Source organism: Fistularia commersonii, chromosome 25 (genome assembly GCF_037954325.1).
Source record: "Fistularia commersonii isolate RoL2024-O1a breed Wild chromosome 25, RoL_Fcom_v1.0, whole genome shotgun sequence".
NCBI lineage: Eukaryota > Metazoa > Chordata > Actinopteri > Syngnathiformes > Fistulariidae > Fistularia > Fistularia commersonii.
The window spans coordinates 13167501-13179582 of record NC_141308.1 but is presented as its reverse complement, the minus strand read 5'-3'; the positions used below and the strand labels follow the sequence as shown (position 1 = coordinate 13179582).

The 12082-nt window shown below is 41.0% G+C and overlaps 2 protein-coding genes across 5 annotated transcripts in view; both read left to right on the top strand.

The window, feature by feature from the left end:
- Positions 1 to 472: 472 nt before the first annotated feature.
- Positions 473 to 4687, top strand: odr4 (odr-4 GPCR localization factor homolog). Of its 4 annotated transcripts, none has more exons than XM_086171913.1 (14): positions 473 to 574; positions 934 to 1047; positions 1605 to 1721; positions 1960 to 2052; positions 2167 to 2273; positions 2377 to 2413; positions 2491 to 2634; positions 2705 to 2800; positions 2907 to 2954; positions 3669 to 3788; positions 3853 to 3946; positions 4023 to 4232; positions 4303 to 4356; positions 4578 to 4687. In XM_086171913.1, exons 2-14 carry the CDS (start codon positions 949 to 951, stop codon positions 4646 to 4648), a joined length of 1290 nt encoding a protein of 429 aa, XP_086028039.1. In that variant the 5' UTR covers positions 473 to 574; positions 934 to 948; the 3' UTR covers positions 4649 to 4687. The 4 variants fall into 4 exon arrangements, with proteins under 4 accessions (XP_086028039.1, XP_086028038.1, XP_086028037.1 ...); XM_086171912.1 differs by having other exon boundaries at positions 4300 to 4356; XM_086171911.1 differs by having other exon boundaries at positions 3862 to 3946; positions 4023 to 4356.
- A 400-nt stretch (positions 4688 to 5087) lies between these two features.
- The window catches only part of dpydb (dihydropyrimidine dehydrogenase b), a 15909-nt gene continuing 8914 nt past the window's right edge, over positions 5088 to 12082 (top strand). Inside the window, exons 1-5 of the mRNA XM_086172659.1 lie at positions 5088 to 5219; positions 9563 to 9673; positions 9776 to 9858; positions 10583 to 10670; positions 12081 to 12082. The exon at positions 12081 to 12082 is cut by the window's right edge and continues 160 nt beyond it. Coding sequence (XP_086028785.1) covers positions 5190 to 5219; positions 9563 to 9673; positions 9776 to 9858; positions 10583 to 10670; positions 12081 to 12082 — 314 coding nt within the window. The 5' untranslated portion in view covers positions 5088 to 5189. The remainder of the gene's footprint in view (positions 5220 to 9562; positions 9674 to 9775; positions 9859 to 10582; positions 10671 to 12080) is intronic.

Below are 12082 nucleotides of genomic sequence, written 5' to 3'. Positions count from 1 at the left end.
CATAATTTGAGGGGGAAATATACATTTTTTTTCGTTTTTGTTTTCGCTAAAAATGTCTGAGTAGATTCAGTACAGCCGTACGTGTTGGGGCTGATTAATATGTTCGATATTTCGATGGATTGATGTTATCATCTACAACCCAATCCTACAAAAGAAATCAATTTGATTAATTTAATAAGTGAATTCTGTCAGCAAATTTGCGACAATTCGCCTTTTTAGCCTAAAAATAGTGTTTTGGAATTACATCAAGTACCCCAAGTATAAGCACAACGGTACCTACAAACACAAAGTGACTTGGAAACTAGATAGAAGTGGTGAAAAAATCCTTATGGAAATTTAAAAGAAAAGTGTCAGTCAGACTATCACGTTGATTCTTATACTGAAGTATCTCACTGTTTAATATTATTTTGTGTGATGTTATCAAACTTGACGGCGCAACCGCCAATTCGCCCATGACGACATAAACATGCGACGGAAGTTGATGACGCACAAGGCATTGTGGGAAATGTAGTCCTCTTCCCCATTGCGTCAATAGTGCCAGCTGTCAACGTTAGCAGAAAGCTGTTTGCTCCCGGTGAGTATTTGTATTTTTCCACGCACTTGTTTACGGATAAATCCACGTTCATTTCACTGTCACTCACTGGTCTGTCCTCCTTTACCTCCTTTACGTTTGCAAAACAGAGAAAACGACCACCGGCTAGCTAAAGTTAGAGGGCTAGTCAGGTCTGAAACATGCAGGATAAGGGTGAGCTAAGTTAAATATCACCAGTTCGACTGATATTTAAACGCGATTCATGTAAGAGCGACTTTTTTTAGACGCCAGACATGCAGTCTCCACAACTACAATCACAACTACCTTTTTCCTAACCACGTCTCCATTTTTTTCCCCCCCTCTTCCTGTTGCATATTTGGTCAAAACATAAATCCTGCCAGCCCCCTGCAGCCACGATGGGCCGGGGCTACATAGTGGAGGATGCAGTCGAGGGTTACCTGTCCGGGCTCTGCGAGCAGCCTGCAGCCCCGGTCTCAGGCCTGCTCATCGGACAGGTGAGCTCCGGCACCTGCAGCTGTCTGAAAGCTGGAAATTTCTAAAATGTAAAAGTTGAGGTGAAAAAAACAACAACTCCAGATTCATCGTCTCATGCATCATCATAATCAATAATGAGCTAGATTTGCCCTTTTCTTTTGCAAAATAGAACTTTTGATTTTATATCTAGTTCAATGTACGTTTTGCAAATAATGGACTTTGTTTTTGATTTTTCACAATTTTCAGATTTTTTTCTCATCATATTTAATATTCTGGGATTGCTCCATTTATGTATTTATTCCAATAAAGACCTGTCATTTTTTTTCTGTATCCATGCAACATTTCAGGACAGAATACTGAAAAAAAGGTGCAAAATTGATTTTTTCACTTTTAATTTAACAGATATTGTCACCTTGGTTCTTTTTACATTTTTTTTGTAGAAATCAACTTCTTATTTTTACATAGGAGTCAGTTCTTGGTGTTTTCTGCAGAACTTGAGCACATTTAAACGAAATGTGAACCGAGGCGTCACCATGACAACTCGTCAGTGGCGTTAACAATCAAATAAACATTTTAGAGTTCGGCTCAGAGGGACTTTGTTGTCATGGCGACTCGGACGCCGGCAAGAGAGGAGGGGACGGCCGCGGCAGGAGACGCTGTGGACAAGGAGTGGCTGAGCGAACATGCTCGACAGGTGGGAGGCGACCCGACACACACACACACACACACACACACACACACACACACACACACATTTTGGCATGTTGTAATAGAAAAAATTTAGATGCAGGTTCAGTGTCGTGACAGAAATAAACACCCCTCAGTCAATCCTTCAATGTGTCGTGGATATTTACCGAATAAGATATTGGGATATTATTGATCGTTATATCGATTAGCTATCGTTTTGTTCGTCATGCCACTCACCCATCCAGGTGTCCAGGATGTTGCCCGGAGGCTTGTCCGTGTTGGGGGTCTTCTTCATCAGTGATGCTGACGCCAAGAACACACTCACCTCCCTCCGCCAGGTGAGTCCAAACACACACACACACACACACAGTCACACTTAAAACCATACATAATATCAAGTTGAATTTGTGTGTGTTGATACTGTGTGTTGATACTGTGTGTATCGTGGGAAGCTGGTTTTCGCGGCGGAGAACCTGATCTCCCAGGAGCAGCTGTGGACGCCGGCTGAAGACGATGTCACCGACCGCGTCACGCTGCACGTCAACCCCAAAACCAGGAAGTATCTTTGATTCTGCGCCTCCTTCTGGCTGGGTTGCGTTTTTTTTTTTTTTGTTTTGTTTTTGATGCTACTTGAAAGACCTCCTTTAACTCCTAAACATCAGAACCGTCTGCAGGACATTTGATGTCAAAGACCCCAAGGTAGGTGGACATTTTCACCGTTTCCGTGGACGGAGACGCTGGCGGTCCAACCTCCTCCCTCCCACCTTTGCCTTCAGAGTACGGCGAAGCCTGCAGACTGGAGGTACCAGTCAGGTGTGTCCTCCTCCTGGTCCACGCTGACATGTTGTCTCCACGTGGACGTGTCCGTGCCGCTGCCAGACAGCCCGGCCTGCACGGACGGCGTGGACGCGTGGCTTCAGGTCAACACACACACACACACATGTAAACCGTAATCAGTGCAGATATTCAGAATCACCTGGTTCGTTGCAGGAGGGACTGAAAGTCTGGAGTCAGCAGATAGAGGCTGGTGTTTGCCTGATCGACGGACGGAAGGTGCCGGAGGACGGAGAGCTGACGGCCGGACAGGTCGTGGAGACGTTAGCACCAGAAATATTTAGTATTTAATATCACTGAGCCTGCAGGAGAAAATTTTTTTTTTTTCTTACAATCCATGTCGGGCGTCCCTTTGCAGAAGAGGAGTGGGAGACAGACGTTTGGCGTGCAGCTGCTCATCACGCCGGTAAGACACACACACACACACACACACACTCACACACACTCTGAGGAAGAAGCAAATGAGATGAGCAAATTATTTAAAAAAAAAAAAAAAAAAAAAAAAGTGCCCCCGCGTTTAACAGAATAAATGTTAATTTCCCTCCAGGAGGGAGGTGTTTTGATAGTACCTGGCGTCTGACGTCAGACGTGCTGAGAAGCAAACGGTCGGCCCTCCGTCTCCCGCCGGGTCGGCGGTTTCATCATCCAGAGCAAACACTGGGGGCGGAGCGCTCGTTGCGCAACGGGCAGCTTTTCAAAGATTCACCTTAAACTTGAAGGATGAGTCTCAACGCTGGGATTGAAATACACACCCAGGGGTGGTTTCACCTCCGGAGTCAAGATCCGTTAATGTTTGACTTAAACGCTCCTGACGTGCCGTGTCACTTTACTCTGTTTGTTCTTATCCTTGTTGTCGTTTTGGTTTTCAACTTTCTCACTTGCTGTTTTATTTTTAATTTTTTTTACTCGTTCCGTCGTCCGGGGGGTGTCAAACGTACGGCCCGCGGGCCACTAGCAGCCCGCCAGGGGGTCCAATCCGGCCCGTGGAATAAATCTACAATTTGAAAAAAAAAAAAACACTGTTTAAAGAATAAATTGCAGCTCATATTTATTGATACTATCGTTGTTGCACAACAGTGCCCCGTATGGGAATCAATTTTAAAGACTGTCCTCGTGCCAGGACGCCGGGCGTGGGACGGACGTGCCGCTGCCCTGTGGAGGCGTCGTGGCGGTCAGGGGAGCCGTGCACGGCAGGGCCTACGTGCACAACAACAAACCCAGGGCTAAACTGGCCGAGAAGGTAAAAAAAACCACCGACGCGCCAATGCCGAGCCTCTTTACTCACCGCATCTCTGCGCCGGCAGCTGCTGAAGAGGGACCTGGTGTCCTCGCTGGTCGCCAGGGTTCGGATGCTGCTGGAGGAGCTGCGGGCGGGAGGCGGAGCCAAACGCTGCACGGGTACGCACGGGTCGCCGCCGTGGCGCGAGCGAGGGCGGTTTGCGTGGATTTAACCGGAAACCGCCGCCCTTCCCAGGTTCGCTGTCCGTCCCTCGCCGCGTCTTCTGTCCCGTGGCGGGCGGCGGCCCGTTGTCCGTGTGCGACTACGAGTTCAGCGGCGAGGGTCTGTCCAAGGTCACCGAGCGGCTGAAGGAGATGCTGGACGTCGCCGCCGCAGAGGGAGACCTGGACACGGCGCAGGAGGAGGCGGCCGAGGTCGAGGTCACGGGGAGCGAGGACGCGCCAGGTGCCGAGACGCTGATTTTCATCCGTCGTCCGCAAATGGCCGGTCTTAAAAACACACTTCCTGTTAGCAGAGCGCGGCGCCGAGCCTGCCCGGCCTCCGGACGCCAGGAGGAACAACTACCTGGGTAAGAAGAGAAGCTTAATCAGGAGCGAGACGTTGTCGCTGATGGTGATTGGTCTGATCTGACGGACGACATCATAATATACAGTTAACACGGCGCCCCCTGCTGGCTTGGAGTGCGTCGGATTAATCACTGTTTTCACATAAAATGACTTAATTCTTGATGCCTGTAAGTGTGTGTGTGTGTGTGTGTGTGGTGGCCTGACTGTCCTCTTGTGTTTGCAGGTGTTGCCATGGCTACAGCCGTCGCCCTGCTCGCCACCGCGGCCTCGATGCTCTATCTCAATGACATTTGACGCACATGTACTTTTTTAATAAATGGATTTCGAATTGAACGTTTGGTAGAGTGTTTGTACTTTTGGTTTCAGGGGGAAAAAGAATTGAAATAGAAAAAATAAATAAGCCAGAATAGTAACGGTTGTAGTATTTGGAGAAGTGAGAACTGCTGAGACTCTTTATTTTTTTTTCGAAACGCAAAATAAACCCGTTTTCCGAGAATCCACTTCCACCGTTGAAAATGTTCAGGTCCGACTCAAACAACCGCTTCATTTTAGTGTTTTTGTGCGTCCCAGCTGACTCTTTCTGGACGCATGAATTCACGTGCACACTCCTGCGCGCCGGAGGCGTCTCGGGCCTCCGGCGGAGTCGGAGTTTGAACCCGGGAGTGTGTTAGGAGTGCCTCCCGGGGAACTTCGACCCCCCCCTTCTCCCGGTCGGCCCCCCCTCCCCGGATCATGTGTAGGGGAGATGCTCAGCGGGCTGGACGTTGTGTAACAGGCCGCCGCCGCCGAGCGCAGGCGGGTTCATTCGGACCCCCGACCCTCCCGGAGCAGCAGCATGTTGAGCAAAGACCTCCCGGACATCGAGGTAAAGCGCTCCTCTGCAACGGTCGCCGCTTTTTCCACGAGTGTCATTTTAGGTTGGCTTTTTTTTTTTTTTTTTTGCTCTTCTAGAAGAACCCCCGCCGTCGTGACTGTCACGATGAATAAAAGAAACATTATAATAGGGTTCGGGTTATTTAAACACACGTGAAATTCAAAAATTCGGCACTGAAATAATCTTTTTGTGTGTTACTGTCGTAGCTCGGCGCGATTCACCTGATCTGGAAGATTAACTCGGAGTGCACGCGTGACCGCATCCACGTGGCCGCTCCTCTAGAAACTCAAAAACAGGGAAATTGCAAGAGTCGGTGAGATCGAACGTGCACGAGAGCCGGGTCAGTTCGGTATCAAATCAGCAGGCAAAGAAGAGTCAATCGGGATTAAATTAGCGTTAGAAGTTTAAAACATAAAGAAAACAAGGGGCTCCTGTCGTGGCTGCAGGATTTAGGGGGAGATCCTGAGCGTAAACCTGGAAGACACCTGCAGGCTTTGCCTTTTCTTTTTAATCTTTGTCAGGGCTCGTGAGTAAACAAGTGGGCCAAAAGTCCTGTTATGCAGTGTTTTGTGACCTTGCATAACCGGCGGTGTGTTTTACAAGCGGCAGATGGGTGGTGTGTCCGAGGGGAGGGCTGCGCGGCTCAGGGGTGCACGGCGTCGACCCCCAACCTTTCTTGATGATGATTATTTGTAGTTTTTTCAGTTTATTTCCCTATCAAGTTCTTTTTTTTTTGACCTGATGTCATTATTTAAAGAGTTATGGTTTTGGCCTTTTTTAAATTGTTTTTTTTTTTTTGGATTATTTCAATTTCAAAACATTTTTCCTTATGCTAATATTTATAGATTTAGGTTTTGGCCCTTTTTAACAATTTTTTTTTAAGGATTATTTCCCTTCCCACATTTTGTTTCCTGATGCTAATATTAAGACATGCCCTTTTTTTCCAAGATTGTGTCCCATTCAAGATATTTTCCAAATGCTAATATTTTAATATTTTGCCAATATCCACAGATTTTAGTTTTTGGCCTCCTTTTTCATATTTTTTCAAGGATAATATTTATCATACTTTTTTATTGTGATTTCATTTTTGTTGAAGGATTATTTCACATTCATTTTTTTTCCTTTTTTCAAAATTATGTTTTTGTTTCCATTCCCAAATTTTTCCATTTGCTGATTTTAACAGATGCAGATTTTGTCTCTTTTTTTAAATTGTGTTTTTATTTCAGGATTTTTTTTCCTGATGCTAATATTTACAGATTTTAAACTTTGACATTTTTCATTTCAATATTTTTTTATTTTTAGAATCAATTCTCTTTCAATATTTTCTCTGATGCCCATATCTACAGATTTTAGGTTTTGGCCTTCTTTTTCATATTTTTTTTTAGGATTATATTTATAATACTTACCTTCCTACTATAATCTATTATTGTTATGTTTTTGCTTTAAACTCTGGCATAACAATTTCCTTCGGGATAAATAAAGTTGTTCTCATCTTCTCATCTCTCTCAGATGTTTGGTTTTGGCCTTTTTTATTGTGATTTCATTTTTGTTTAAGGGTTATTTCCCATTCATTTTTTTTCCTTTTTCAAAAAAAATATGTTTTTGTTGGGGGATTATTTCCATTTCCAAATTTTTCCGTTTGCTAATTTTAACAGATTCAGATTTTGCCTCTCTTTTAAATTTTGTTTTTTTTTTTAGGATTTTTTTCCTTATGTTGATATTTACTTTTTTTTTTTTAATAATTTTTTATTTTAACAATCAATTCTCGTTCAATATTTTTTCCGTGATGCCCATATCTACAGATTTTAGGTTTTGGCCTTCTTTTTCATTATTTTTTTTTTAGGATAATATTTAGAATACTTTTTTATTGTGATTTCCTTTTTAGTGAAGGATTATTTTCCATTCATTTTTTTTCCTTTTTCAAACTTGTGTTTTTATTGGGGGATTATTTCCATTTCCAAATTTTTCCGTTTGCTAATTTTAACAGATTCAGATTTTGCCTCTTTTTTAAATTGTGGTTTTTTTTTTAGGATTTTTTTTTCCTTATGCTGATATTTACTTTATTTTTTAATCATTTTTTATTTTTAGAATCAATTCTCTTTCAATATTTTTTCCGTGATGCCCATATCTACATATTTTAGGTTTTGGCCTTCTTTTTCATTATTTTTTTTTTTAGCATCTATTTAGCTCCTGTTCGATTTTTAGCATTTCCTTCCTGGGCGGGTGGATCCTGCAGGTCACGCAACGTCAGCACACCGACCCCCTGCTATCTTATCAGCTTCACCTCCAGCCATCCCAGCAGGCAAACTTTACGTTCATGAGTAACAGGCCGCATTCTCGGGAAAAACACGGGAAGTCCAACAAGTACCCGGTACCTAGATGAGGTACTTCTGGGAGGCGCTGAGGTACCTGAATATAAGCCGCACCAGAAAAAAAATAGCCAAATAAATGTATGTGTGCATATATGGGCTACACTTGTCTAGAGGCCGCAGGTGTTCACGTTGTGACATGAGATGTGGCGAAAAATATTTACAGTACCAGAACAAAAACAACACTGTGTTGAAAATACTGCTTTTACTACACAGAGTATTTTTCAAACTAAGAAGTACCTGAGAGTACTTCAGTGTTGCAGTACTTCCACGGCAGCGCTGTGCGGTCAGGGGAGGCAGGAGAGGCCCCTGCCTCACTTGCCAATCTTGGAAAGAAAAAAATGTAGAATGAAAAAAAGAGAATGAAATGGTTCAATTTATCACTGATTTGCTCTAGATGGGTATTTTTCATTTAACTTCACCAGTTTTAGATTGTTTTTTGGGGGGATTTTCACATTTACTGTTCATATGTTGCGGAGAGCCGTGCGGTGAGGCTGTGGACTGTTGAGCCTCAACGATGGCCGACTGCTAGCACGCTCTGCACTTAAACCGTCTTGCTGTCTCTCTGTATGTCACTATCAAAATACTTAAATACTTTTGCAATATGAACTACATTTCCAATGGACAGTGTTTTTTCATCAACAACTAGTTTTTCGTGCCGAGCGATCATAAATCGGCTGCCAAGGGCCACCAAGTGAGGCACGCAGTTGTCGTGCCTCACCAGCCGTGAACCTCACCGCACGTCACTGTTCCACGGGAAATCGAATGTTAATAGTACAAGGGGATTAACAGTAATGTTATAAACGTATTGTGCTTTTGTTGAATATAATCTGTATACTTTTTACATGAATCGCATCACGTGTTAGCAGGAAAAATAATTCTGCAAAAGTAGTCATCTGCAAATACGTCGATCCAAAGAGTAAAATATATCGATGTATAGTGGAAAGCAGAGTAGTGGTACATAAAGTAGCGTAAGAAGAATACCTCGTATATGTATTTAGACTATTTTTTATTGGTTGATTAAGAGGTAATTACTATCCAGCCCAGGTCGGCAACCTTCACCAGGAGCCACGCAACCCTTTGAAATTTAAAATTAATTAACACGCCTTATAATGTTTTTTGTTGTTTTTTTGCCTTTATGCTACGCATAAACAAAATATGTGTGGCATTATTTTGAATTAAACAAAAGCAGAGAAAACGAAATCATGTTTCTGCATGAAACAAAACATTTTGACAACTGAAAAACGACGCTGGGTTGAAGGTTACTTTTAAGCAAAAATACTCAAAAATTGCAAACAAAAATTGTCATCCTTTTACTGCCGCGTGCTGTCGATTATTAAAGGCGACAAAAATATTTTAACACATTTTATTTAGATGCTCCAAGATTGCCATAATATTCAAATTTAAAATGACATTTTAAAAATGAAAGATATAAATTAAAATACATTTTAATGAAATACTTGTACATTATTTTCTAAGGGCACAGGGAGCGTTGGGTTGCCGACCCCTGAGCTGGATTTAAATGTTCAAGTCAAATATGTCATTTTTATTACTTTTATTATTACTATCATGAATATGCTTAGATACAGCAGCAGCAGCAGAAGTATTAGTCCTCATAAAAAGTGGTAATATTATATAAATTCCAGTTGTCAAGTTAATATAAGATAAGATAAGATAAGATAAGAACAACTTTATTTATCCCGAAGGAAATTGTTGTGCCAGAGTTTCAAGCAAAAACATAACAATAATAGATAATAGTAGGAAGGAGGAAGAATAAGAAATACAATGAAATATAAATTGTCAAGGTTAAGGCTATCAAGTGTTTTAAGGTCTTAAGTACAAAGATTTGAAGATTCCCTGCGGCTGAGAATATAAACATTATAATAACGGAAATGTTCACGATAGCTGTTTTGTTTTTTTTTTAATTTAATTTAATTTTTTTTTTGTTTTGTTTTGTCACCCCAGAGCATCTTGGCTCTGAACCCCCGGGTCAAGACCCACGCTCAGATCGCTTCCACGGCCAGCAAGAAGAAAGAGAAGAAACATTGGAAGAGAAACCCGGAAAGAGGCTGCGATGTAAACACACACACACACACACACGCACGCACACACACACACACACATGTTGATTGGGAGGCTGTTTTTTGACAACATGTCCTTGACGTTTTCTCCCTCCAGTCCTGCGTGAAGTTGGAAAACAACTTCGATGACATAAAACACACGACGCTGAGCGAGCGCGGAGCTCTGAGAGAAGCCCTCAGGTGACAAACACACTTTTCTGCTGGAAATAAAAAATAAAATATTTTTTTTTTTTTTTTTTTGCAGATTTAAGGAATTTGGGGTATAAATGTGTTCATGTGTGACTGGGCTTCACAGTCGGGCTTTTTTTTTTTTAAAGATTATTTCGCATTCAACAAATTTTTTGTTATTATTTATTTATTTATATTTTTTTATTTATTTTATTCAATTATTTTATTTATTTTATTTTATTTTTTTAATATTTGGAAATGTTAGATTTTGGCCTTTTTTTCCCCCAAGATTATATCCCTTTCAAAATATTTTTCCTCGTGTTAATATTTTAATATTTTGCCAATATATACAGATGTTACTTTTTGGCCTCCTTTTTCATTATTTTTTTTTAGGATAATATTTATAATACTTACAGATGTTTGGTTTTTGCCTTTTTTATTGTGATTTCATTTTAGTTTTAGGATTATTTCCCATTCATTTTTTTCCTGATGCCAGTATTTACAGATTTTAGGGTTAGGCCTCTTATTTTAATTTATTTTATGATTTATTTACTTTTTATTTTAATTTTTGGAGGGTTATTACCACGTACAGTCCTACTTTTTTAAAATAATTTCACAATCTGATATCTATATGAGATTGAAATAAATGACCAATTTTTGTCGTCGTCCCTCCCATAATTTCGAACAAGTTTTTCCGGATTTTTAGATCTTTTTAAAACAGACGCTCTGTCTCCAGGTGTCTGAAATGCGCAGACGCTCCGTGTCAGAAGAGCTGCCCGACCAACCTGGACATCAAGACCTTCATCACCAGCATCTCCAATAAGGTGTCGTGCCGTAAAGATATACACACACACACTCACACACACTTTGTCATGGTGTGATTGTAGGATATCCTCCTAAAAAAAAAATTAAAAACAGGAAAAATGTATTTAATACTTTTATGTAATTTTTCATTTTAATTATTTTTTTTTTATTTTAATGAGATGTAATGTATTTAAATGTATTTTTATATCTTAAATATCATCACCATCTTACAATATTTTTTTTTTCAGCTTTTCAGAAAACACAAATAGAGTTGATTTAAACAAAAAAAAAAGATTACTTGGGCAATTATTTTAAGACGGTGACAATATATCAGGGGTTTAAAAACTCAAATAAACAGTGGGCTAAAATTCAAATCTTGGCCAAGGTCACGGGTCAACATTGATATTTATTGAAAAAAAAATCGTCCTCATTTCATATAGACCAGTTTTGCTGAAAAATATTAAAATATAATATTGTACACATGCAGCATCCCAATTCAAATAAAAAACACATCAATGGCATTCATTTTCTTAAATAAAAAAACAAAATAAAAATCGGGGGTATGCCGCTTTTTTATTTGTAGACTTCTGAATTGAATTTCAACAGTAACCTTTTGGTTCCAGTCGCATCGGATCCACATACAAGACAAACTTCCACACATGGAAACAGATATTCAAGACAGCTCCTGCGTTCTGCCTTTCTCTTCGCCAGTATTAGCATGAGGTTGCTATGACAACGGTCAACAGTGGATCAGATCACGATGTCATCTGCAAACATTGTGGTCCATGGAGATTCCTGTCTAACCTCATCTGTCAGCCTGTCCATCACTACTGCAAAACAAAAAGGGTCTCAGAGTTGATCCCTGATGGAGTCCCACCTCCACCTTGAACTTCTCTGTTACCCCTACAGCAAACCGTACCACTGTCTTACAGCGAGCATACATGTCCTGCACCAGTCTAACATACTTCTCAGCCACTCCAAATTGCCTCATACAATACCAGAGCTCCTCTCTTGGCACCCTGTCATATGCTTTTTCTAGGTCTACAAAAACAGAATGCAGCTCCCTCTGACCTTCTCTGTGCTTTTCTATTAGCATTCTTAAAGCAAATACTGCATCTGTAGAACTCTTTCTAGGCCAGAAGCCGTACTGCTGCTCACAAATGCTAACTTCTGCTCTCAGTCTACTTTCTAGGCCCAAATATAATTACACTGCGACCTAAATTTGGCCTGCGGGCCAGAGTTTGACACCTGTGCTTTCAATAATTTATTTTCATAGATGTCAACTCCACCATCTTTAATGCACTTCATTCCATTTCACCTCATTTTTCAGATTATTATTTCTTTCCCGTATCACAGGTCATTTTCCTGCAACTAAACGAAATAATATTTGTCAGATCCATGTTTTTTTAATGTGTTTTTCTACGCTTCAGAA

Coding starts and splice junctions, on each gene's coding strand:
- odr4 (XM_086171910.1), top strand. CDS start 949: ATGGGCCGGGGCTACATAGTGGAGGATGCAGTCGAGGGTTACCTGTCC. Junction 2,274..2,376: donor GTCAACCCCAAAACCAGGAA/GTATCTTTGATT, acceptor CCTAAACATCAG/AACCGTCTGCAGGACATTTG. Junction 4,357..4,577: donor CAGGAGGAACAACTACCTGG/GTAAGAAGAGAA, acceptor TTGTGTTTGCAG/GTGTTGCCATGGCTACAGCC.